Consider the following 25792-nt stretch of genomic DNA (forward strand, 5'->3'; position numbering starts at 1 on the left):
GGTGGAAACCATTCATTTGGGGGTGTCAGGAGGGATAGGCCCACGTGCTCCTGGCCCAGCAGGCCCCTCCTGACACGGGCAGGGCTGGTGGGCTGCCCCAAGGGGTCTGCTCTGAGTGGCTCCTCTTGCCTGCCCTTCACACCTGCCAGGTCCGTCCAACCCACGGGGACTTGTGGCCGCCCACACAGAAGGTCCTCTCACTTGGCACACCTTGTTCCTAGACCCTGGCCCACCAAGCATCCCCCCTTACCGGCCTAGAAGTTCCACTGCCAGTGACTTAGGGTTTAAATGAAGAAGAATCCCTATTAACTGCATCCCAACACTTAACAACACGAAACATCAGTCACGTTGGGACGAATGAGCCAACAGCTTCTCCCTCTATCCCCCAGCTAGGTGGATGCTGCCTAAGGCGACTTCATTCGTCCATTTTTGCAGGCGGAGAGGTGTGGAAAGAGAAGCAGAGTGAGGGGCCCCAACAAAGGTACGTGGGGCAGGAAGGAGGGGACTTGGGGGGAAGGGAGCAGAGGAAGGGAAGTGGGACAACCCTGCAGGAGAAGGCCTCTCATTTGTCCATTCCTTCACAGGAGAGAGCCCAAGTCTTGTATCACCCCATTTTCCAGATGGGGAGACTGAGGCCCGGAGAGAAGGGACTCCCTCTAGAGCAGCCGTGGCCAACCTTGCGGACCACCGGTTAGCGACCGCTGCTCTAGAGCACACTGAACATCACGGTCTCCTAACTCCATATACAGGCACCCTGCCCCGTCCTCCCCCAACCCCACAAGTGCAGGCCTCTCCCCCGAGGATTCCCGAGGAGGGCAGGAAGGAGGGCAGGAAGGCCCTCTCCGAGCCCTAATTTATGATTTTCTGGCAGCTTCCTTCCTCCCATCACTCCCTTCCAGCCCCAGTCCCAGCTCCGGCAGGAAGGAATGAGCTGGGTGAGAAGGGCAGCTCCATGGAGCATAAATAACTTGGCCCGGCAGCTGCAGGCCCTCTGGGACCCCCGCGCCCCCGGCTCCCCTGCTGTGGCCCAACGGGGTGTCCCCTGCTCTGGGACTGAGGGCCAGGCCCCCAGATGAAAGGCACAGAAAGCGGGCATTGTTCCCCAACCTAGAGGCCTCGGGCAGCCCCGCCCTCCGGCCAGCCCTTTGTCTGGGCAGACGCTTTGAAGGCCACTGACGGTTACGTGGCCCCTTCCCTTCCATGACATCCAGGGCTGCTGCTATGGGCTCTGGGTCCCCGGGGGCTGCCACCACGGGCTCTGGCAATGCCCAGCACCCTCGGGCTGCTTCGCCTATAGAGTGGGCACGATGTGGGTGCAGACCAGGTGAGGGCCTGCGCGCACGCACACTGGTGTGTGAGCAGGGCGGGCGTGGGCACCTGAGCTGGGAGGCTGTCCTGGGGGACGCAGGCAGAGGAAAGAGGCACTTGGTGCGGGCCCAGCGGGAGGCGACAGAGGAAGGAGGCTGTGACCCAGGTTTGTTTGCTGTGAGGAGAGCAGCATTTCCTGTTTGGACTAGGCCAGGGTGGATGTGTCAGTGAGCCCACACCAGAAGGCCTGCTGGGGGAGGCTGTGTGTGTGCGTGTGTGTGCGTGTGTGTGTGTGTGTGTGTGTGCATGCACGTCCGAGTCCATGTCCCTGTGTGGTCCATGTGTTCTCTCTCACCTCATCAGCTCCCAGACTGAAGTCTAAACCTGAGCTGAGTTCTCACTTTTACCCCCAAAGAAGTCTCCCCCCCCCCCAAGGGTCTCAGCCAGAGGGAGGCAGTGTGGCTCAGTGGGTAGCCACCCGTCACCAGCTGTGGGCCGGGGGCCAGCCCCACACCTGGGGATAATAAGGCGCCCCCCTCCCTCCCCGGTGGCCGAGAGGAAGGAGGGCTGGAGACAATGCCAGCAAAATGCTTAGCACAGCGCCTGGCACAGCCAGAGCTCAGGACCGGAAGCTGCTGACCTTACTGGCGGTTGTGGTCTGGTCTTGGCAGCAGAGAGGACCAGCCCCTCCCTCCCCCGGCCCCCCGGGAGGAGGCCCCGCCCACAGGGACAGGCCTGAGACCTCAAGCTGGGGGGGTGGGCCCTCTCCTCCCTGTCTCAGCAAATTCTAAAACCTCAAATGACCAAGACCCGGGTCCCCGAGGCATTTCCTGCCCTTCCTTCAGGGAGGAAAGAGGATCAGAAAGCAGGCTGCCATCCACCAGGACCGTGGCCCGTGGAAGGGGCTCTGGGCTGGGCCCGTAGGGAGACCAAAGCCGCCTTCCTACTTTCCCCGGAGCATGGACTCTGGAGCCAGAGGATCTTAAAAAAGGTCCTATGACTTTTTTTTTCAGGCAGGACATGAGGCTCAGAGTTTGGGGAGGGACCTTGTCCCAGGTCACATAGGAATCGCCATCTAGGCCTCTGGGGTGTTGAGCCTATGCAGTAACCATCAGGCTACCCCATCACGGGGTGTGACTGTAGTCATAAATATATACCCTGGACAAAGGGGTCCCGGCCTCAGCAAGGCCAGGATCCCCTCTGATGTCAAAGGTTGACAACAGCTTTTACTGAGAGGGTCCCTTGGTGGAGAAACTCCACAGTGGCCTGAAGCCCCCATGAGTTTGGGGGTAAAGGAACATGTATGCCATGAATCACGGGAGCATCTCGAACATGTTGCAAACAGGCCCGGCGGGGTGCCTCCTCATCCTGTGGTGCCCAGCAGCGGTCCCAGTCACCTCGCCGGCCCTCCCAGACCCTCCCCAGGGCCCCCGTCACCTCGCCGGCCCTCCCAGACCCTCCCCAGGGCCCCCGTCACCTCGCCGGCCCTCCCAGGCCCTCCCCAGGGTCCCAGTCACCTCTCCGGCCCTCCCAGACCCTCCCCAGGGTCCCAGTCACCTCGCCGGCCCTCCCAGACCCTCCCCAGGGCCCCCGTCACCTCCCCGGCCCTCCCCAGGGTCCCAGTCACCTCCCAGGCCCTCCCAGACCCTCCCCAGGGTCCCAGTCACCTCGCCGGCCCTCCCAGACCCTCCCCAGGGCCCCCGTCACCTCGCCGGCCCTCCCAGACCCTCCCCAGGGTCCCAGTCACCTCGCCGGCCCTCCCAGACCCTCCCCAGGGTCCCAGTCACCTCGCCGGCCCTCCCAGACCCTCCCCAGGGCCCCCGTCACCTCGAAGGCCCTCCCAGGCCCTCCCCAGGGTCCCCGTCACCTCGCCGGCCCTCCCAGACCCTCCCCAGGGTCCCAGTCACCTCGCCGGCCCTCCCAGACCCTCCCCAGGGTCCCAGTCACCTCGCCGGCCCTCCCAGACCCTCCCCAGGGTCCCAGTCACCTCGCCGGCCCTCCCAGACCCTCCCCAGGGTCCCCCTCACCTCGAAGGCCCTCCCAGACCCTCCCCAGGGTCCCCCTCATCTCGAAGGCCCTCCCAGACCCTCCCCAGGGTCCCCGTCACCTCGAAGGCCCTCCCAGACCCTCCCCAGGACAGAAGCCACTGCCCAGCTCTTCTCCTTCCTCAGGAGCCGCATGCCCCTCCGAGTGCCCTTTGGAAAGATGGTTTTTGGTCCCCGTCACTTGACCAGACTGCAGACAGGCCCGCGAGTCTCTCAGGAGAGAGACCCTTGAGAAGGACAATTCCTCCAAGGGACTAAGTCACTGATCTAGGTGTATCCAAACCAGGGCTGCCCGAAATGGGGTGTGGCTCCGTGCACCAAAGGGTCTTGGGTTCGATTCCTGGTCCGGGGCACGTACCTGGATTGCAGGCTCGATCCCCAGTCCCAGTTGGGGCATGTGTGGGAGGCAACCAATCAATGTATCTCTCTCATCTCTCTCTCTCTCTCTCTCTCTCTCTCTCTCTCTCCCTCTCCTCCCTCCCTTCCACTCTCTCTAAAAACATCAATGGAAAAAATATCCTCAGGTGAGGATTAACAACAACAAAAACAAAACAAAAAAACAAGGGCTACAGAGAGGCACAAAGCTGCATTTCTTGGGGTTCAGTTAGGTGGCACATAGTAGGTGCCCCAAAATCACACGTGGGAGGGAGGGAGCTTCCCAAGAGGTCAAAGTGGGCCCTATGATGATGTCCTTGAAGCAAGGGGGTTGCCCTGGGGGGACGATGTGAAGCAGGAGAATGTGGGTATCAGGGCATTATGTGATGTGTCATCCCTGCCCACACACCCATAGGGAACCTGCACCCGTCCTCCTTACAAAGAGAAACTGAGGCTCAGAGCAGGGCAGGGCTTACCCAAGCTAACTCCGGGAGAGGCGGCAGAGGCGGGGTCTGAACCCAGCTCTCACTACCTACCCACCCCCTCTGGGCACAGGCTCAGCTCCCTCTATATCCGAGCACCCTCCCTCGTCCTGACTCAGGCCCCGTACCTGGTGCTGCCAGCCCCGGTGAGTCCAGGAGGCAGCCCTCGGAAATCAGAGGTAGGGGCTGGCGGATCCCTCCCGCTGGCGTGTTTCTAGCAGAAATCTTGGATCTGGACAAACCCACGGCAGGATTCTGAGGGACAGGCCCCCCGTCGCCACCAAGCTGGACAGGGGGCTCCCCGGCCGGGGACTGCCTGCAGCACGTCCATCCGGGCAGAAGGGGGTTAGACTGTCCTGGAGTTTTGGAGGGTCTGGGGCCCCTCTGATGAGAGCTGTGGTCTCTCCTCATAAACACACACACCCATCATACCTGTGCTCACACATGCTGTGTACGCACACGCTCACACACACATACTCTCACATCACAAACACACATCTGCATACACCCTGGTGGTATTCACAGGCCTCTCCCCAGAGGCTCACTCACCCATGAACCCCAGAGAAGAAACCCCACGCTCAGCCAGTCCTCACCTTGTCACAGACGGGAGAACCGAGCCCCAGACCAATGTGCTGTCCACATTCTTTCCTAATCGTGCTGAAGAGCTGACCCCCTCTGAAGTCAGATCTCTGTTCAAAACCTAGCTCTTCCAGCCACGGGTGGAGGGCTTTGGGCAAGTGATGTGTCCCCTCTGTGCCTCAGTTTCTCCCTCTGTAATACGGCGATGAGTGGACACTTGACCTTATGGGGTCAACCCAGGTCTTCTCCTCCCGGGGAGAGTATGAGTGCCTGGGCCTCAGTTTTCTCCTCTGTAAAATGGGGATAGTTGTGCCCACCTCGCCCAGCGTGGCTTGAAAATTAAACCGAAATAGGATGTGAAGCCGAGGTGGCACTCACTGCTCAGGAAGCCTTGGTTGCATGATGGACAGATCCGGCTCCCCAGAGCCTGGGGAACTGGATCCCTCAAAAAAAGAGGGAAAAGCCCTGGCCGCGGCTCAGTGATTAGAGCGTGGGCACTGAAGGGTCTCGGGTTCAATTCCCCGCCAAGGGCATGCACCTGGGTTGCAGGTTGGATCCGGGCGCCTGCAAGAGGCAACCAGTCAATGTGTCTCTCTCCTCCCCCTCCCCCTCTCTCTTCCCCCACCCTTCACTTTCTCTAAAAATCTCTCTAAAAATCAATAGAAAAAATATCCTCGGGTGAGGATTAACAACAACCAAAAAAAGAAGAAAGAAAAAAAGAGGAAACGGAGAAAGAAAAAGGGGAAGAGGCTCCCGCATCATTCGTTCAAGCTTGGCGACCTGGGGTCCTGGATGCGGCCAGGACTCAGACCCCCAGTCCTGCAACGTGTGCGAGGGCATCTCCGAGCTGGGACCCCGCCCCCAACAGGACCACGCGGTGCCGGGCGCCAGGATCAGGTGGGCACCTGGCGGGCCTCCTGGCGGGGGCGCCCGTCCCCCCGGGGTTCCTTCCGGGTTGGCAGCGGCGGCGCAGGGGGGCGGGGGGCTGAGCCGAGGGGCCGGACGAGGCCGGGACGCGCGCCCCCGCCCCGCGCCCGCCTCCCTCCCGCCCTCCCGCCCGCCGCTGCGCTGGGGACCGGGATCCGCGCGTCCGGGGCGGCTGGCGGCGCGGGCGGGCGTGGACGGCAGGCTGGGGGCGGCGGCGGCGAGGGGCCGCGCGCGGAGGGCGCCGGGCGCAGCATGGGCGGCGCACGGGCCTGGGCGCTGCTCTGCCTCGGGCTCCTGCTCCCGGGAGGCAGCGCCGCGTGGAGCGTCGAGGGAGCCCAGTTCTCGGGACGCAGGTAAAGGCTGCCCCCCAACCCCACCACCACCTCTGTGCCCTGCCAGCCCGGGGTTGGGGGCCGGGACTCCGGGCACTCCCTGTCCCCCCACCCCGCAACCTTCGTGCATGCCCGGACTGGGAAAGGGACCTGGTCCCCAACCGCAGTGCCAGCCCAGAGCCGAGGCCGGGGTGGTGTGTGTGTGTTGGGGCGGGGGAGGGAGGGATTCCGGGCCGCTTCACTATCTAGCAGAGGCTCCCCAAAGTGCGAGGGTCCCCTATTCCCTGTGTCTGGAACCGGCAGCCCAGGCAGCCTCCTCCAACGCCCCCCCTCCCCCGCATTTCACCCCCTGAGTCCCAGAGGAGGGGGAAGGAGAACAACGGGGAGAACCCCCGCCCCCCAGGACTTCCCTCCCCCTAACCCAAGCCTCCACCCCTTCACCCCCTGCCGCGCACATAGGAAAGCCCAGGACATCCCCTAGCTGACACTTTGGGGGCTCTCCTCCCGTTTCCTTGCTCCTGGCTTTTCTTTTTTTAGTGCCGGCTATTTATTTCTCTGGGAGGAAGAAGACTGGGGTGGAGTTTCAGTGCCCCTGGGTCAGTGGGGGCCCCCAGGGACCTGGCATTTTGGACCGAGATGGGAGGAAGTACCGCCTTCCTGCCGCTCTCTCCGGAGCTGCGGGCATTCTCTCTGCTGGTGTTTGTGGGGCATCTTCCAGCGAGGGGGGTCCTTCGTAGGCAGTGTCCTCCTTCATCCTTCAGGGACTGGCTGAAGCTTGGGAACACCTGTTCCCATTTAGCAGATGAGCAAACTGAGGTCCCGGAAAATTAACACGATCTTCTAGGCTCGTGGGCCATTGATAGGAGAGCTGGGGTTCAAATCTGTGTCTTCCTGGCCCCCGATGGCACTGTTTGAACCTGCCTGGCCCCTATCCTGGCCGCAGCCCTACCCCTGCTGCTGGCCCCTCTTAAGGGGCCAGCTCCGCAAACAATGCAGAGTAGCCAGGCCTCTTCAGGCCCTTTCATCGCATTCAAATGCCTGCCCAGCCCCCGCCCCCAAGGCCTCGCTTTTTAAATTCTTTTCAGAAATTCTCCTTGCCCAGTGGTCAGGGGGGCCAGCATGCCTCCGCAAGGCTAGCAAGAGCAGGTGACCTGGGCAGGGCCGGGAGGAGAGGTGGCTGAGGCATCGAGGCCAGAGGAGCAGTTAGATCTGAGACAGGGATGGGCAGGTGGCAGCTGTCACAGCCACCACCTTCTGCGGGCTGACCACCGCAGGCCTGGGCTGGCTCTTTCACCTGCATCCATCGCTTCCAGCACCTTCCCGACTGCCTTAGGAGGCAAGCGTTTCTTAGAGGAGGAAACAGGCTCAGAGAGGGAACATGACCTGCCTCGCACACGGATGTGAGCCCCCAGGGTCCCAGGTGCTAAGATGACTGAGACTCCGGCCTGGGAATTCCCGTTGTCAGGATGGGGATGGTGGTCCAGGGGACTGAGGCCCAGCCTGCCCTCCAGCCAGGTGGTCCAGGACAAGGCCTCCCACCCTGGGTTCCTCACCCGCCTCCAGGGTTTGTCTGGGAGCAGGATGGTGGCGGTGGGTAGGTATCTGGTGGTCTCTGGGGACTGTCACCCTATCTGTTCACAAGGCTCACAGCGGCCTGAGCATCACAAAAGCCCGGGGGCACTGCTGTCCCTCCATGATACAGACTGAGGCCTCCCGAGGAGTAGAGGTGTCTCAGTCCAGGCCATCGGTTCCCAAAACCAGGGTCCCTTTGAACCAGCAGAGGTCGTCGGCTTGCAGGTTTGGGAAAGGTCTGTAGGTCATGGTGCGGAGTTAGAGGTCCCGGCCCTGGCTCTCTCTCCCCGGCTCACGGTGTGACCTCAGGCAGGTCCCCGGCTCTCACTTTCCTTCCCAGTTTCCTCACTGTCCCCCTCTTTGCTCCCCTCGTCCCCTGCTCACAGGCCTGCTTGCTGTCAGGATGGACAAAGGACCCGCTGGGGCCCTGATATAGAGTGGTTCCTGCCATCACCAGCATTGGGTGGGGGAAGGGACCCCTGGCTGGAGGCATCCTTAGTCCTCACTGCCAGGACTTCCCCTTGTGGCCCCATCCCAGCATGGCTGGAGACGGCATGGGGATGTCTCGCCCCATCAGCCCTCCCTCCACCCCCAGCCCGGCGCCCCAGGCACCCCTTGGCAGCCGAGGGACAAGAGGCAGAAAAGAGGCTTTGTGCCTGGGGAGGGGAGGGGGGCGGGAAGGCATCCAAGGGGCCGCCCCCAGCCCCAGGAATGCGGTGAGACTTTGAGACACACACACACACACACACACACACCGCCCCCCCAGAACCAGGGTGCCTTGGGGCTGTGCAGCGCTGGCTTGGCTCACCCCGTACCCCTGTCCGTCCCCCAGTCCCTGCTGGGCCTGTTTCCTGCCCTTCTGAGGTCCCTTCCAGCCTGAACCCGCGTCTAGACTTAAAGCCATCCCCAGCGTCCTGGCCAGGCCTCTTGTCCCCGCAGTGCTGGCTTCCTGTGGGCACATCCTAGGACACAGGAGAGCGGAGAATGCTCTTCCCAGCCCTTCTCCAGGGAGCTCACATCCCAGCTGCACACCCTCATGAGTGACCTGGGGAGGTGATTTCTCTCGGAGCCTCAGTTTCCCCCTCTGCAAAATGCAGAGCCTGACAGTCCCTACCCTGTAGTCCAAGACTTCGTGGTGAAGATACTGGGCTGGTGTCCCCACGCCCAGGGAAGGCCCTGGACCACCGCTGTGGGCTGGGGGGCCAGTGTCCTAGTCCAGGAACCAGAATCACCAAAGGCTGCTAGCGCCGTGCGGACTGAGCACCGCCCGAGGAGAGCCTGCTGTCCCCATTTGCAGATGGGCAAGGGGAGGCCCAGAGAGACTCAGGGCCTTGTCCGAGGTCACCGAGTGAGGGATCGGCAGAGCGAGGACTGGCACTTCGCTTCCAGCGTGGGGTTCTGGCCCTAGTCACCCCGCCCCCACCCGGTGCGTCTCCTTTCTTTCCTCCCCTTTTCATAACCGCCCTTGGCCCCCGGCCCACTTGGCTGCCTCCTGCAATTAGCCCCTATCACTGTTCCGGATCACGGCCCTGGGCCCTGCAGAGACAACGTCCCCCGGGCCCCTCAGGGCAAGGGGGGAGGGCAGGGGGGGAGGTGGGTAGTGGGGACAGCTGGTTCCAGGCTGAGCTGGTCTGTCCTGTTTTCTCTCCCCCAGTGGCCTCTGGGGGCCCAGAAGGTGCCGAGCAGGCAGGAGCAGCAGGCCCAGGAGAGAAGGGTGCCTCCTCCCATCCCTTCACCCGTGCCCCATCCCACAGGTGGTGGCCCAGCCTCGGGAGGTTCTCGGACAGCTTATCACCCACCACACCCCAGGAAAGGGGCACCCAAGGGGCGTCAGGACGGAGGCAGGGGTTCCAGGGGCTGCAAACATCTCTGGAGACCTGGGTCGTGGCTCCTCTACCCAGGGCCGCCGCGCTCAGTCATTCGGCACACCTCTCTGAGCGCCCTCACCTGAACCCCATCCCAGCCGCCTGTCTTTCCCCCAAACGCTCAGGGCTGCTGCGACCCCTGGAGGTGCCCAACTCTGCTGGGGTCCTCAGGACTGAGACCCCAGTGATGACTAGGAGCTTGTGGGAGAGCAGGAGTGTACACAGATCTGAGGTGCAGCCCAGGGGAGGGAGGGAGGGCAGGAAGGTCAAAGAGGGGTCGCGGGAGTGAGGAGAGGGGAGCAGCGGGAGTGAGGAGAGGGGAGCAGCGGGAGTGAGGAGAGGGGAGCAGTGGGTGGGACAGAGCAGACAGGGCTCGCAGGGCCGTGGGAGCCACGGGGGCGGATGTGGGGGACTCAGGTCTGTGCTTTACAAAGAGCTTCTGCTGCCTGGAAAGTGGAGGGAGGGGCCGGAGGGCAGCGGGGCCAGGCTGGGACCCTGGAGGGGAGCTGAGGCTCATCCCGGGGACCCTGGGGCTGGGGAGGGGTGAGACATGGTTATTGGTGATGCCCCCAGAGAGAGGGGATGAAGGACTAACCTTGCACCCCATCTGGCCCGAGTGCCCCCTTCTCTCTGAAATGTCTAGCTAGCTAGCCACCAGCTCCATGTCTCCTAAGCAGAGGATGCAAGCAAACTCCAACACGTGGGAGATAAACCAGGGAGCCATGCAGCAGCCCACAGGGGGAGGTCCGAATTAAGGAAGGAGAAGGAGAACATTGTTCCCTGCGGCTCCCCGCGGAGGGCAGCGCGGGCAGTGGCGGGCAGGCACAGGCCATCTTCCCCGGCACGGTCCGGGCGCATGTGTGAGGGTGCCCAGCCCCGTCCCTGCAGGTGTGGACCCCGTGCAGAGAGGATAGTCCTTTCTGTAGGGTTTGCTTTGGTCTGACTGTGTGCTCGAGTGCGTGTATATGTGTGTCCTTATGTGGGTCTGTGTGTATGTGCATGGGAGTTGTATGCACATACACATATGTGAGCGTGTCTGTGTGCATGTGCGTCCGTATGTGCCTTGTGCTCACTGCGTGTGCATACTGATGTGTGTGTCTGTGTTTGCCTGTATGTGTTACGCGTACGTGTCTGTCCACTGGCATGTGGTCCTCCTTCTGTGCCCAGGGCCCCCTCCTGTGTCTGGAGCTTCTGTCTTCTGCCCGGGGTGCTCCCTCTCTCCCTTCTTCCTTCACTCACAAGGCCCCTGGGCCAGCCTGGGGCACTTCACCGGCTGCGGGGAGCCCCTGAGCCCCCCTGAACGTGTACCCCACATTTTGTGCATTTTCCTGGGGTACACATCACTTTCCCAAAGGAGCTTATGTCCCCCCCAAAACACAACCCCAACAGGTTTAAACCCACAGCTCTAGGGACCCAGAGGCTCTAAGGGTGGGGGTCCTTTTGGAAAGGACTCTTTTTAAACTTATAAAATCCCCATCAGCTCGTTAGGAGAAACATTTCCAGCACAAGGTTAAGACCACAAGCTCTGGAGCCAGACCTGAGCTCCACCCATGACTGTCACTCATCCTGGGTGCCTAGGGCACGGCCCAGACCCCAGAGCCTCAGTCTGCCCACCTGTAAAGCGGGGCTTACGCTCGGCCACATGGGAGGCCCTGGGCCCAGCTCTTGGCACACAGCAAGCGCAGCCAGAGGGAAAGCCCTCTGTGCCCCCCGAGGTGGCCATGCGATGTGAGCGTGTGACTCGGCCTAACTTCATGCGCACAAAGTCATACATGTGCATCCGTGGGTGAAGAGTAGTCTGCTTTCTCTTCCTTTCTGGGTGCATAGAAGTGCAATCTTGATCCGCACAGACATAGTGGTCTGTACACGGAGGCCTCGGGCATAGTGGGCTGTACACGGAGGCCTCGGGCTCTTTCCCAGCATCCGTGTCTCGTGGTCCTGTTCAGGCTGCTCCCAGTTGTGCCCTGCGGCGAGCACCTGCCCCCCCTCCCAGGGCGTGGCCGGCCCCTGGCTCTGCTGGGCTTCTGCCCTCCCTTCTCCCTGCTTTCCCACCTCCATGCCTTCGGCTGAGCCGTTCCCTCCTCCTGGACTGATTCCAGGTGACAGAACGGTGAGGGGACTTCCCCAGGGTAGTAGACTGGCCCTGGCCGAGGCCTGCCTCCTCCAGGTGGGCCTGGGTGGGGGCGGGGCAGCGGTGAGGGGGCTGGATTTCAGGGGTGGCGGGCACCTCGGCGATGGCTGGGACATTCCCGGTGCTCAGTGGCCCCAGCCCTGCACAGGGTCACGGGCCCCGCGTTTTTTGCCGGGGCTGGGAAAGGAGGGACCGTTTCAGGTGACCCTTCTCAGCCTGAGGCCCCCCCCCACCCACCCACCACATACACACCCCACCAGACTTTCCTCTGTGACCCGAAGCCGGGGTCAGCAGGTTCCCAGGCTGGGGCCTTCACAGAGCCGTGGGCCGTGGCTCAAGAGACGGAGAGGAGACGGGAACTGAGGCCTCTGAGACGGAGTTAGGGCCGAGCTGGGCCATCCAGATCCCTGGCTTCAAATCCGCTCCACCATGCACCGGCTCTGGGGCATGAGCAGTTTTCCCCCCTCCCCGAGCCTCAAGGGTACCCCTCTGTATAATGGGGGGGAGGGGGTGTGCCTTCCTGGATCACTGTGGGAAGAGGATGTAAATATCCTTAGCATACAGAAGGTGCTCAATATATGCAGTGCAATATGATGATGAGGGAGCCTCTGGAGAGGTCAGCTCTCCATGCCTGGGGCGATGCACATCCCGCCTGGCACGCAGAGAGGGCACAAGGATAAGGGAGACGGGGCCTCTCCTCTCCCATGCCAGGGAGGGAGCGGGCAGAGGTGAATCACCAGCTTGACTCAGCGTGACAAGCTACCCAGGGCTGGGGGCCGGGGCAGGGGACCCTCAGTTCTGCTCAGGTGGAGGTGGGGGTGGGAAAGGACAAGGGGGAGGTGGCAGCACAGCAGCTGCGAAGGGGGGAGGTGCCCAATGGGAACGTGGAGGAAGGGAGCTCCGGGGGGGTGGGCGCAGCATGTGCAAAGGCCTGGAGGTGCGGGATCTAAGGAGACGTGGGCACGGGAGAGCTACAGGGCTGAGGGTGGGGGTGGGCCAGGCCAGGTTCCATTTTATGATGGAGGGACCGAGGGGAAGGGTGGAGGGGCCGCTGCTGTCATCCAGGCGGGAGGCGGGAGGCGGGAGGCGGGAAGCACCGGGGGCCTGGACCGGTCCGGGTTGGAGAGCAGAGATGCCGAGAAGGGAGAGGCCCTTCAGAGACGCCTGCTCCCACCTTGTCCCCTGACGTTCATTCCCCAGGACCTCCCGAGAGCCCCCAGCATGGCCCCCCCTCTAGGGCTGTGGGGTCCGCTCCTCAGCCGCAGCAGCACAGACTCCCAGGGGGGCCCAGAGGGCGCTGAGAACTCGGGGGTCTCTCTGCCTGGAGACTGGGGGGGTCCTGGCGAGAACACAGTGCTCCTCGCTCACCGTCCTGGGGTCCTGGGCAGGGAGGGGACTGGCTGAGTGGCACCCGAGCGTCCTCTCTGGGGGTCTGTTTCAGGAACTGGTGCTCGTACGTGGTGACCCGCACCATCTCGTGCCACGTGCAGAACGGCACGTACCTTCAGCGAGTGCTGCAGAGCTGCCCCTGGCCCATGAGCTGCCCGGGGAACAGGTGAGGGAGACCGAGTGGGATGGCATCCCAGGTGGAGGCACAGCGTGGGCAGAGGCCTGGTGGTGGGAGCGCAGTGGGTGTGCAGGGGAAGGCCGGGACCCCAGGGTGGGTGGAGCAAAGGGAGCCCTATGCCCGTTCTCAGTACCGCCCTTTGTGTTCGGGGGGCACCCTGGAGGGCTTCCTGGAGGAGGGGGTTCCACCATTCACCCACACGCCTTCACTCAGGGAGCATTCGCTGCTAGGGACAGGCGGCTCCACTGGCAGGGGCTGCCTGTCCAGTTGGTATCCAGGTCCCCAAGGCTGGACGGTTGGGGAGGGATAGAAGGGTTGAATCCTAGAATGCAGGAGAGAGGCTCCAACGGGGCCTGGCGGGGGAGGGGGACAGAAGACCCTGGGGGCTCTGCGTATGCCCCACAGACAGCGGGAGGAACGGCAGCGGGCCCTGTCGGCATTCTTTCAGCTACAGGACCGTGGTGAGGCCCACGTACAAGGTGGTGTACAAGACAGTGACCGCCCGCGAGTGGAGGTGCTGCCCCGGGCACGCGGGGGCCAGCTGCGAGGAAGGTAGGACCCCCCCCTCTCCCCCCCGGTTCGGGCCTCGTGCTCCCCCGAGGGTGCTGGGGAGGGAGCAGTCAGCTGTCGCTCAGTCGTAGGCACGGCAGCGCACGGTGCCGTGCACGCTGTGGCCCCCGCCCAGAGCTGCCCACGAGGCCCGGCTCGGATAGGATAGAGCTGGTGCCCGCTGTCCCACGGGTGTTGACCGCCTGCCCCGTGGGAGACTTGGGACCCCCGGAGAAATGTCATACAGGCTGTGCAGCTCGTGTCTGCAGTCACACCACCCCAAGCGTGGGACCACCCAGACCTGTCCACAGGCTGTGGCAACGGGTCATCGAAGCAAAGGGCCACTTAGGTCAGTGGGTCAGCACGGTCGGGACGGTCAGACCCTTCCTTCCGGCTGGAGGAAACGGAGGCTCCGGAAGGCGGTGGGCCCACGGCTCCCGAGGGGCAGTCGGGATGGGAGCCCCGGTCCGCCTGGCTCCCCCGAGGGCCTCGGGGATGGGAGGACTCCGACGGGTGCCTCCTGCGTGGAGTGTGTGCCAGGCTCGCCCCACCCCACTTCTCTGCCTGCCATGAGGGTGGCCGGGGCAGAGCACCCCGGGGGCACAGCGGAGGCAGCCCGGCCACACGGTCACCGGGCGAGACCTCTCCTGGAGGGCGCCTGCCCCTCTGCTAAGGGGTCCAGGCCGCCCCCACCCCCGCCGCCTGGCTGAACCCGACGGGAGGAAGGTTTGGGGGCACCAGGGGCTGTGTTCCCAAGAATGGCCTGGGACCCGCCTGAGAACCAGGCCCGCAAGCACCTTCGTGCAAAGGCCTTCGGGGCCCAGGGCGGCGTGGGAACGTGAACCTCAGCTGCCAGACGCGTTCTGATGCCAGAAACACCGACGTGGGAGACACGGCCTCCGCACCAAGGGACCGTGACGCTAACGGAAGTCACCGTTCAGAGGTGCTTCTTGAAAGACTGACACGCGTCACCTCCCCGGGACCGCACGCAGCCCTGGTTCACAGCGGGGGCAGCAGAGGCCCGTGGGGGTACTGCGTGGAGAGGGAGAGGCAGCCACCGAGGCCCGTGTGGGAGGCCAGGCGAGAGGGGAGCCAGGACAGCACCCTCCCCTCCCTGCTGGGGGCCAGGAGGGGAGCCAGCCAGGAGGGGCTGCTGCCGAGGAGGCCAGGGGAGCTGGAGGTGGGGAGGGCCAGATCCCCAGGGTGTGGGGGCCCCCTGGGCCTAGAGGGCCTGAGCCAAGGCAGGGCCTACCCAGACGAAGGCCACCCTGTCCCTGGCTCCCCTCTCCGGGGCAGACCTTCGCGGGCCTGTGGGGCCCCCACGGAGGGCAGAGCCAAGGTGAGGGCAGCACCCCCACCCTTGAGCCCAGCAGCTGGAGGCCGTGCATCCAGGCACCAGGCTAAGGGCTGGGGGCTCTGCCCCTCGTGAGGCAGGGGGACAAGACGGGATGGGCCAGGCCAGCGCCACCGCACACCAGCTGTGTGGCCTGGGGCCGGGGCCTCCCCCGGCATTGTGCAAGGGGTTGTGCCCCAGCCTCAGGGTCCCCCCTGGGGCCCGGTCAGGATAAGAGAGTCTGCCTCCCAGGGGTGTTGGGCGGGTGAAATGAAGCAGTGAGAACCCCGCAGAGGGTGCAGGGGCCCAGGTGGGCCCTGCGTGCTCTCTGATGGGATGGGAAGGGTGGGGGCTGAGGAAAGGGAAGGCCAGGCCTGGACATTCTGGAAAACCGCTCTGTGCGGGGGCCCTGGGAATGGGAGTGAGGAAGCACGGGACACCGCTGGCCCATCCCGGGCCCTCCCTTCCTCTGACAGCCCGGTTCGGGCGGGCTGGCCCCGCCATTTCCCCTGACGTGACCGCCCCGCGGTCTGTGCGGCGCTGTGCCATGACCTTGGGGCCATAGAACTGCGTCACAGGGGCGACAGGGCAGGCTCCCCTGGCTTCCGTTTCCCCGTCTGTAAAGAGGAGGTGAGACAGGCGCCCACTCACAGGGCGTGGAGGATACTGAGTTCAGACTTAGCCACGTGACGTGCCTCGAAGGGGCCAGGCCCAGAGCGCACGCTGCCTGCGTGGGCGCTGCTGTGGTTGGTACCTACCCTGTAGGACTGAGCCGGGCGACGTAAGACACCGAGTGCTGGCCATGGCGCCCCCCTCTTGCCCACAGAGCCGCCAGCCACCCCCTGCCCCAGTCCTAGGCTGCCTCCCACCTTCCTCCATCCTGGGTGAGGTTTACCCCCTGCGCCGGGGCAAGTCACGGGTCCCTGGGGAGGGGATGCTGGCGGCGCAGGCCCAGCCTGAGCACAGGCCCGTGGTGGGACCGAGCAGGGTCTGGCCGCCTCCCTGCCGGGGTCTGGCCGGAGGGACCCGTCTGGTTTGAGTTCCTGGCGCCTCTCGCTCCCTGCACCAGCCCACAGCCCGGCTCGGAGCTGCCAGGGCTGCGCCTTATTTGGGTCTTGTCTCCCCCCCCAGACAACACTCCGTGGCCTTAAAAGGCAGGCCCGGGGGGCAGCGGGGAGCAGTTGCCCTGCTGGCTCCAGAGCCCCTCCAGCTGCACCCCCCCGCCCGCCCCCGGCTTGGCCAGCCCATCCCTCCGGCTGTGGAGGAAACCAGGCCCCCCAAAACCAGACCAGCCAGGCCGCCTGCTCCTGGTGGGGGTGGTGACAGGGGTGGGCTCCGGGAACGGGCCTCCCGTGCCCTCCCAGGCAGCCGGCCTCCCTCTGCTTTTCATTTAAAACCAGGTCTGGATTCCCTTCCGTGTCGTCTTACCAAGTGGGGCAGGGAGAGGGTGGACGGCCACGTCGCCGCTGCCGTTTACTGATATGCGGGCCCTTTGCCCACATCGCCGGCCTCGGCCCTCACACCGGCCTGGGAGATAGAGTGGCCTTATGGCCCCATTTCACAGATGGGAAAGTAGTTCCAGAGAGAACAAGTCACACAGGTCAGCAAGTGACAGGGCTGGGACCCAGCCTTGCAGCTGTGACCTCTCAGCTTTTAACACATGCAGCTCGTTGGGGCGATCGGGGAGCGCCCAGCCTCTCCCATGGCACCTACCCGTTGCCAGCCCCCTCTCCCCAGCCCCATCGGGCTGGCAGCCTTGTTCATGCCGTGTGACCCGGGTGTAAGCTGCCCCACCTTCTGGGCCTCTGTCTACCGCTGCACTAAGGGGAGTAGAGATCCCTGCTGGGGCTGGAGGGCAGGGGGAAGGGGCTCTGACCAGACAAGGAGGGCCAGGCCCGCCGGGCGCTCATCCCCACGGCCCCTCAGTTGCAGGCTCCTCTGGCTTCGCGGAGCCCCGATGGTCCGGCAGCGCCATGCGGCGGATGACGCTTCGGCCCACAGCCTTCTCAGGTGGGTCCTGGGCAGCTGCGTGGGGGGCCCCTGGGCGAGGGGAGGCCTGGAGGGGGCCCCGGCAGTGTGCTGACTGCCTGGAAAGCCATCTCGGCCCAGCTGTGCGGGGTCAGGAGAGCGCCCTGCCCCTGCCCGCCCCGGGCTGCAGAGAAAACCGAGGGGGAGAGGAAGGGCCCCTGAGGAGAGTCTGACCTGGGCCCAGCCACCCCAAGACCGTGACCCCCAGACTCTGGCAGACACAGGTCCACGCCCCCAGTTTGCTCTTTTCATAGCCAAATATACTTTTTTATTGATTTCAGAGAGGAAGGGAGAGGGAGAGAGAGATAGAAACATCAATGATGAGAGAGAATTGGTGATCAGCTGCCTCCCGCATGCCCCAGACTGGGGATCCACCCCGAAACCCGGGCCTGTGCCCTGACTGGGAATCGAACCGTGACCGCCTGGTTCTTAGCGACGCCCAACCACTGAGCCCCGTCGCCGGCGGCTCCTCTTTTTATTTGAACTAAGCTGAGCGTCTGCACTGTGAGAGGACCCGAGCCAGGTGCTTTCCATAGCAACCTGTTTAAACCTCAGTGTCCCTGTCCCCCAGGAAGACATCACTGTCCCCCTCTTAGAGAGGAGGAAGATGAGGGTCAGAGAGAGGGCGTGCCCTACCGGAGGCCCCACCGCCGGGAAGGGGCGGCGCTGAGACTCGACCGTAGGCTCTGTGCCTGTTACTGAGCTCAGTGCCCTCAGGTGTGAACGGGTGACACTTGTCCTGAAGCACAGGATCACGGTGAGGATGGGAGAGACTGGCTTGTCGAGCTCTCCACAGGGCCCGGCCACCAGGAGGCTCAGGAACCAGCCAGAACTGTCACAAATAGCGAAGGGGTGTAGCCGAGGAGGCTGCAGGCCCCGGGCAGTAGTTCTGGAGGGAGGGTCAGGGGGTGGCACCTCTGAGACCAGCCCAGTCCAGACTCTAATGTGTCGTCCGTCCCCAAAGCCAGCAAGCCCAGGCAGCCCCGCCCGGGGGGAAGCCACAGGATTTCCTGCCCCCGCTTCCCGGAAAGGAGTCCTTTTGGATGCCAAGGCGGCTGGAGTTGGCTCCCTGGTCCTGCTCTGGGGGAAGCCTGCAGGGCATGGTCCCCCCTGGACAGGCCATTCCTGCAGCGTCTCCCCTGGGCTGGGCTGGGCTGGGCTGGGCGGGGCTGCCTCATGGGCGGGCGTCCTCAGGTGTCCGTTCACTTCCTCCAGGTTGTGTCAACTGCAGCAGAGTGTCGGACCTGGCGGAGCGGCTGAAGGTGCTGGAGGCCAAGGTGGGTGAGCAGCTGTCCCCTCGTCCCCAGCCTCCCCACCCCCGCTCTGCACCCCGTGCTCACAGCATCCATGGGCAGGCAGCTTCCCTGCCGCCCCCCCTCCCCCACCCGCCTCCCGTCTGGTCCAGCCGGCTTTCTTGGCCTCTCCCACCGTGCCCCTGCCCGGGAAGCCGGCTCCTCCTCCAGGAGTCCCACGAACTTCCCCCCACGTGCACCCCCATTCCCATCCCAGCCAGATATTTGTCGACACCCCTAGGGTTCATGGCTAGGCTCCTCCTTGCCCCATCACCTTCATCCTTTATCCCCATCTCCCAGTTTCAAAAGCAGATCATCTCTTGCACATCCCACACGTTCTCTCAGAAAGGTTTGAACAGTTAAAAAGTAAGACGCTCGTGTTTTCAGGAACATAAAAACCTCAGAACCCTGACCAACCTACCCACAAACCATTCGCAGCCGCCGCCTGTGCCCCGGAGGGAGAGGCCGTCACCTGTAAGCACCTTTTCCCCGATCGTGCGGAGGCGTACACGCTGCCCGCACCTCCTCCCCTCCGTTACTCCTGCCTCTGGGAATTGATCTTAAGGAGACCAGATGTGACGCTGTTTACCACAGTGCTGACTGTTCACCGGGAATTCTGAAAACCAGAGAACAGAAGGGGTTGGTTTTATCATTAGGGAGCAAGGCGCCGTGGAATATTGGACAGCCCTGAACACCTCCTCCATTTTTTAAGATATATATTTTTAATTGATTTCAGAGAAGAAGGGATGGGGAGGGGAGAGAGAGGGAGAGAGAGAAACATCAATGATGAGAGTCATTGATTGGCTGCCTCCTGCACGCCCCACCCTGCAGCCCATTGGCTGGCCTGTCCCTGGTGAGGCCCTGGTACCCACCCCATCCATCTCTCTTCCTCTCCCTCTTTCTCCACAGGTGGCTGTGCTGACTGTTACCCAGCAGGCGGTGCCCCCAACCCCAGCAGCCCCCGAGGACCCCGCCCCTCTCTGGGGCTCCCCAGCTGCCCAGGGCAGCCCTGGGGATGGAGACCTCCGAGGTGAGTTGGTCAGTGGGAATGAGATGCCCGTCTCCGCTGCCGGCTCCCAGCTCCACCCCCTTGTGGGCCTGGGTCTTCCCTGGTCTCTCTGGGGTCCTGGGGGGCCCAGCAGACCCTGCCCCCACCTCCTCTGGTGGCAGGGACTCTGGATGACACAGACCCCACCCCCACCCCCCAACTCCAGGGCTGCCCGGAGCCAGAGAAACCCCGAGGGCCCCGCTGCTCCCTCGAGATGGTAGGTGCTGGCTGGGGGGCCGGGGTCGGGGCAGGAGCGAGGCCAGAGCTGATGAGATTTCTCCCCCAGACCGAGTTGGTGCCCGGGGACTTCCCGGGCCCGTTGGCCCCAAGGGAGACATTGGCAGCCGGGGCCCAACAGGAATGAGAGGCCCCCCAGGTGAGTGTCCACGGCACTGCCCCCCTAACTTTCCTGGCCAGCCCTCCCCCCGCCCCGGCTCCCTGGTGAACCCAGGCTGGGATCTTCCTTCCCCGACCCTGACGTAGCCAGGGGTGGCCCGGGCCCCTTCCACTCGCTTGTCTCACTCACCACCGTCCAAGGGTGCCCCCCTCAGGCCCGGGCTCCTCGAAACCCTCTTTCGTATTCCCGTGGCCCGTGTTCCCTGGGAAGCTACTCCCAGCAGGCTCCGAGCTGGGCACCGGGGTGGGCTCCGACCAGTGCCTGCCCTCCCGGAGCTCCCCGATGGTGGAAGGGTAGGCCTGGGCGGACGGGAAACAGCAGGGACCAGGGTTGTTAGGGGGACATTGCAGGTAAGCGAGCCCCAAGGAAGGGCTCCCAGACCCGGCCTGGATGGGGTGGGTGGGGCGGGGAGGGCCTCCCAGTAGGAGTGACCTCTCAGGTGAGGCCTAAAGGATGGCCCGCGTGTACACCAGGAACAGCAGAGGGAACGGCACATGCAACGCCCTGGAAGGGAGAGGAGAGAACATTCTGGAAACATTCCGGAAGTCAGCATTTACTGAGCACCAGTGTCCCTTGCCCTAACGCCCCAGGGAGGGCTGTGTTTTCTCTCCCAATAAAGGGCCAGGGAAGTCAGAGCCAGGAATTGCCCTGACCTGTGGCCTCCGGAGCCCTCCCCGCTGCCCCAGGCTGCCTGATCCTGCCCCTGGCAGCCGCCGGGGCCCCTCTGCCTCCTGCATCCCCTCCCATCCCCCTGGTTCCGTTGCAGGTCCACAGGGCCCCCCAGGGAGCCCTGGCCAGGACGGAGCTGTGGGCATCCCTGGAGAAAGGGGACCTCCAGGCCCCCCAGGGCCCCCTGGGCCCCCCGGCCCCCCAGCCCCCGTTGGACCACCCCACGCCCGGATCTCTGAGCATGGTGAGTCCCCCCGGGTCACAGCAGGTCCGGGGCGGGGGGGGATGAGGCTGGCATAAAGCGTCACCACAATGTCACTGCTGCCTACCAGGCTCTTGTAGAGCTTGCTCTTGGTCAGCCTCAGGTCACCCCGTCCTCGGACGGGCGCTGTTGTCCCCCACTGTTCACTGATGGCCAGAGAGGGGAAGCCACACAGCCAGGGCGTGGGGACTGGCCTCACACCCAGGAGGCCTCTGAGCCTGTGCCTGGAGCCGTCTGGCATCAGGCCCTCCCGCCAAGCCTTGGCGCTGGCCAGGAGCCAGCCCTCCGAGCACAGGGAAGGTCAAGGCCACAGCCCCGCCCCTGTGCTCAGAGCAGCCCCGGCCCCCTCCACCTAGCTAGGCCCCGACGTTCATCCTTCAGCCCCTCCCCAGCCCCACCTACACGTGTGATGCCAGAGGTCAGAGCTTGGAGTGCCAGGTTCAACCCTGTCTGCGTCATACTGGTGCCCCATCCATTCGTTCTCCCTCTCCAAGCCTCAGTTTCCTCACCTGTACAATGGGAATAACGACAGTGCTGACCTCCCAGCGCTCTGTGGCACTCGTGCACAGAAGCCTGGCTCAACGTAGGTGGTCCAAGAAATGGTAGCTTTTGTCATTATTCCCACTGGACATGTGACAGTACAGGCCCAGCAAGGTGGAGAGTCTCACTGGATGTCACCAGCTAGACTGTGGCAGGGTTAGAACCCAGGTCTCTCTGCCTTCTGGGCCAACACTCTCCCCCATCCCCACTGTCCCCCATGTCCCTCAGGGCAGTCCTAGCCAGCTTGGAGCTGTGGGCATCCCTGGAGAAAGGGGACCTCCAGGCCTGCCCCTCTCTGCCCAAGCCCCACCCCACCCAGCCCTGCCCCCTCCTCATCTTTCCTCCTGCAGGGGACCCGTTTCTGTCTAACACCTTCACTGAGACCAGCAGCCACTGGCCCCAGGGACCAGCTGGGCCGCCTGGGCCCCCAGGGCCTATCGGTAAGTTGAGCCCAGGTCTGGGGTTCGGGGTGGGGTTGAGGGGTGGCAGGGGGCCTAGCGCTGTGGCTGTCAGGAGGGAGATGATGGTAAACTTCCTGCCATTGTACTCTGCATTGGTCCTGGGGATATCCTGTCTTTTTGCTTTTTAATTGCATTTATTGGGGTGACATTGGTTAATAAAATTATATAGGGTTCAGGTGTCATTGTGTAATACATCATCTGTATATTGTATTGTGCGTTCACCACCCGAAGGCAAGTCTCTAGGACATCCTGTCTTATTCCAGGTCCCCCCGGACCTCCTGGTCCCATGGGCATCCCTGGGAGTCCTGGACATACAGTGAGTATTTCTCCTCGTACTCTCACTCGTCTTCCCATCTGTCCACTCACCCATCCATCCTCCACCCATCCATCCTTTCATCCCTTCATCCGAGCATGTATGGAGCACGGAATAGACACACTACTTTTCCTAAAGCTTCTCGTTCAATCCATGTAACAAGAAGCACTGCTGTCAGCACCTAAGGCCGAGAGAGGTGGCGGGAACTTGCCCTAGGGCTGTGGCCAGCACATGGCGACCTCCAGGTCAAGGTGGGGACTGTTGGTTCCAGGGCCAGCGTTGTGGACACTGAGCTGTCTGCACGTCCCTCTGTGTGCCTGTCGTTGGATGTGTGAAGGGCCCCGAGGCCCAGGCCAAGCTGGAGCTTCCCCCCCACAACCCCTCTGCCCGCCCCTCCCCCCCACCACCACCAAGACCCTGCCCGCTCTACCCTGCCCCAGCTCAAGGCTGAAGCCCTGTCTTGTTGCTCAGGGACCCCCAGGCCCCACTGGACCCCAAGGAATCTCTGGCCACCCAGGAGAAAAGGGTGAGAGAGTGAGTACTGAATTGGCCCCGGATGGAGGGTTCTGGGGAGGCTTAGGGGCTCTGGATCAGACACCCCAACAGCTGACTCCATACCTCTCCTCCCTCCCACACAGGGACTGCGTGGAGAGCCAGGCCCCCAAGGCTCCATGGGACAGCGGGTGAGTGATGCTGCCCACCCTGCAGCACCCCCTTCAGGATCCTATAGGCACAGGCCCCTGCTCTGGCTGCAGCCCCTGTGGCCAGAGCCCCTGACCCTCCCTGCCCGGTCCAGGGCGTGCTCCATCTCCTTCCTCCCTGTCTCGGGTTCGTCAGCCTCCTAAGGTCCAGCCACCTCCATCTCACAGGCTCTGTATCTGTTTCTCTCTCGCTCTGTGTCTGTATGTCTTCAACTCCCTGTATTTCTCTATCCCTCCAGCTATAATGGTAGATTTGTCTGTTTCTCCCTTCAGTTTGGTCAGTTTTTGCTTCATGGATTTCTAAGTTTTGTTGTTAGGTGCGTACACATTCAGTATTCTATTGTCTTCTTGGCCCTTTTATCTTTACGAGATACATATCTTTCTTTCTTTGTCTTGAATTCTATTTTGTTTCGTGTTTTATGGTATATACTAGAGGCCCGGTGCATGAAATTTGTGCACGCGGGGGGGTGGGGGGGTGGGGGTGTGTGTCCCTCAGCCCAGCCTGCACCCTCTCCAATCTGGGACCCCTCGAGGGATGTCCGACCTGTCCATTCCTGACAGAGAGTGGTAATGCCTCCAACTACAATAGCGGACCGATCCGGGCCTCCTTGCAGTCCTATCAGTTTTGACCTCCGACTCCTCAGGCCAATAAAACGAACACTTTCTGCTCGAGCTGTTTGCGGGACTGAGGGGAGCTGGGGTATACCCTTCAGGGAAAAGCTATGCATATATGGATGCTACCCAGGGCAGTTTCCTTCTGTCAAAGGCCAAACGTCCTCCAGTTTCTGGCTGCTCTCTATCACTCTCCATTGCCTTCAAACAGTTGTTCTCTGCATGTTATCTCGTGTTAATCCAATGCAAGCTGCTCTCTGTCTCTCTCTCTCATCTCTCTGCCTCCTTCAATAGGTCTCTCTCTTCCCCTTTCCTTCTCCCCTCCCTCCCTTCCTCTCTCATTGCTTCTGCCTCTATTTTTTTTCCTTCCCTTCCTTCCTTCCTTCCTTCCTTCCTTCCTTCCTTCCTTCCTTCTTTCTTTCTTTCTTTCTATTTTTTTGTTTTTTGTTAATCCTCACCCGAGGATATTTTTCCATTGATTTTTAGAGCAAGTGGAAGGGAGAGGGAGAGACAGAGAGAAACATCGATGTGAGAGAGACACATTGATTGGTTGCCTCCTGCACACACCCCAACCAGGGCTGGGGAATCTGCAACCCGGGTACCTGCCCTTGACTGGAATCGAACCTGGGACCCTGCAGTCCGAGGGCTGACGCTCTATCCACTGAGCCAAACAGGCTCGGATGCTTCTACCTCTATTTCTCCTTGCAGGGAGAACCTGGCCCCAAAGGAGACCCCGGTGAGAAGAGCCATTGGGTAAGCTCAGGGCCTGCACGGCTGCCCCCGCCTGCCCTGGACACTCAGGAGATTGTTTTGGGGTGGGGGCACCCCAGCCACATCCCCAGTGCAACCTGGTCTCCCAGGGAGGAGCCTTGACCGTCCTCAGGCCTAGCCCCCTCCCTTCTCCCGTCCCTCCCGACGGGGCAGGGCCAGCCTCCTCAGGAGACCCCACGCTGTCTGTCTCTGCCTTCACGTCCCTGCCTCCGCCTTCCCTCTGCGGCCTCTCCAGGCCAGGGTGTCCCTGCCTGTCCTCCCGGGCAGTGGGGGCTGACCCAGTCCAGACTGCATCCCTCCCCCACCTCCATGGCCCTCTTCGAGCCAGGGCTGTGGCGTCTGCTCCCCTGTCCACAGGAGAAGGGGACGCATGAGGGATGGGATGGGGGCCTTAGGAAACCCACGGAACCTATACGGGTGGGGAGGCTGGGAATGCTGAGGTACCCAGGAGCCCCCGGTAAGCGGTACAGGGCACCTAGACACCATCATACACGGAGGAAATTCACGGAGCACGGGAAGGGAGGCCTAGAAACTGCCGTGCATCTAATGTAGACGGTAAATGAGCTCAGTGGCCTAGACTCCACTATGCCCAAAAGCCCTATAATGAACACCAAGTCCTAGGCACCGTCACATACATAGGAGGCCCAGGAGGAATGGGAGGGGACACCTAGAAACGGTTACGGGCACAGGAGAACCACAGAAAATGAGACGAGGGGATCTAGGAGGCACCCTGCACAGAGGAAGCCCATGAAGAGTGGGGAGGGGGGCCTAGAAACTGTCACGTACACAGGAGACAGAATAAAAGAGAAAGGGCACCGAGAAACCACAGGTGGGGTCCCAGAAACCTTCACACTCACCGGAGATAGTTGCCGAGAATGAATCTCAGGGCCTAGAAATCTACCTGCCCGAGAGACACCCCGCGAGAGGCCCAGAAGCCCCTAAATGCAGGGACATAGGTCGCCGACATAGGTGACATTGGGAAATGGACAGGATAGGGCAGGCGCCCCTATAGGAGAGACACCTGGGAAGCGCTTTCGGAGGCTGACCCTGTGCCTCCCTCTCCCCCGCCCCCATCCCTGGTGCAGTCTGGCTGGGAAGTCCTGCTCCCTGGCAGGCACTAGCTGGCGAGGACACGGGAAGCCCCCGGCGCCTGCCTTGCCCTCTCTGCTCCTGATCGTGGGGTCAGTGATGGATACAGCCGTGGGAGTCCCCCACCCTGCACGAGTCCAACCCCATGTCTTTCCACGACTTCTGGGGTCCTGCTACCTTTCTGGCAAGCCTCTCCCAGCTCCTCACTGCCACCCCACCTCTCCCCTACCCCACCCCCACCCCCGTGTGGCTCCAGAGCCTCTTAAGCATACTTCCATAGGGGCATGAGCCGGGCTGGGGATCCGGCAGACCCGCGTGAGGCCGGCTCTCCGCCTCTCCTCAGCTCCTTCGCTGGCCCCTCCCATCACACTTTCCACCCAGCCCAGGGAAGGCGGGAGAGCGAGGTGAAGTATGAACTAGGCTCAGCACCCCCATCCCTGCATGGGGATCCCAGCAGGAGGACAGATGCCTGAACTATCCCAGATCAGGCCTCAAACTCAGGACCACCTGTGGGAGGGGCCCCACGAGGTAGCAGGGCCCCTGC

At 62.9% G+C, this 25792-nt stretch overlaps 1 protein-coding gene across 1 annotated transcript in view; it reads left to right on the plus strand.

Annotated features, from left to right (window-relative positions):
• Positions 1–5967: 5967 nt before the first annotated feature.
• Positions 5968–25792, plus strand: part of EMID1 (EMI domain containing 1) — a 28343-nt gene continuing 8518 nt past the window's right edge. Inside the window, exons 1-14 of the mRNA XM_028146783.2 lie at positions 5968–6069; positions 13058–13171; positions 13632–13735; positions 16992–17075; positions 18309–18370; positions 19295–19415; positions 19600–19650; positions 19720–19809; positions 20597–20743; positions 21652–21741; positions 22026–22078; positions 22547–22609; positions 22714–22758; positions 24097–24141. Of these exons, the coding sequence (XP_028002584.2) occupies positions 5969–6069; positions 13058–13171; positions 13632–13735; positions 16992–17075; positions 18309–18370; positions 19295–19415; positions 19600–19650; positions 19720–19809; positions 20597–20743; positions 21652–21741; positions 22026–22078; positions 22547–22609; positions 22714–22758; positions 24097–24141 (1170 nt within the window). The 5' untranslated portion in view covers position 5968. The remainder of the gene's footprint in view (positions 6070–13057; positions 13172–13631; positions 13736–16991; positions 17076–18308; positions 18371–19294; positions 19416–19599; positions 19651–19719; positions 19810–20596; positions 20744–21651; positions 21742–22025; positions 22079–22546; positions 22610–22713; positions 22759–24096; positions 24142–25792) is intronic.

The sequence above is a fragment of the Eptesicus fuscus genome, chromosome 23 (assembly GCF_027574615.1).
Source record: "Eptesicus fuscus isolate TK198812 chromosome 23, DD_ASM_mEF_20220401, whole genome shotgun sequence".
Classification (NCBI taxonomy): domain Eukaryota; kingdom Metazoa; phylum Chordata; class Mammalia; order Chiroptera; family Vespertilionidae; genus Eptesicus; species Eptesicus fuscus.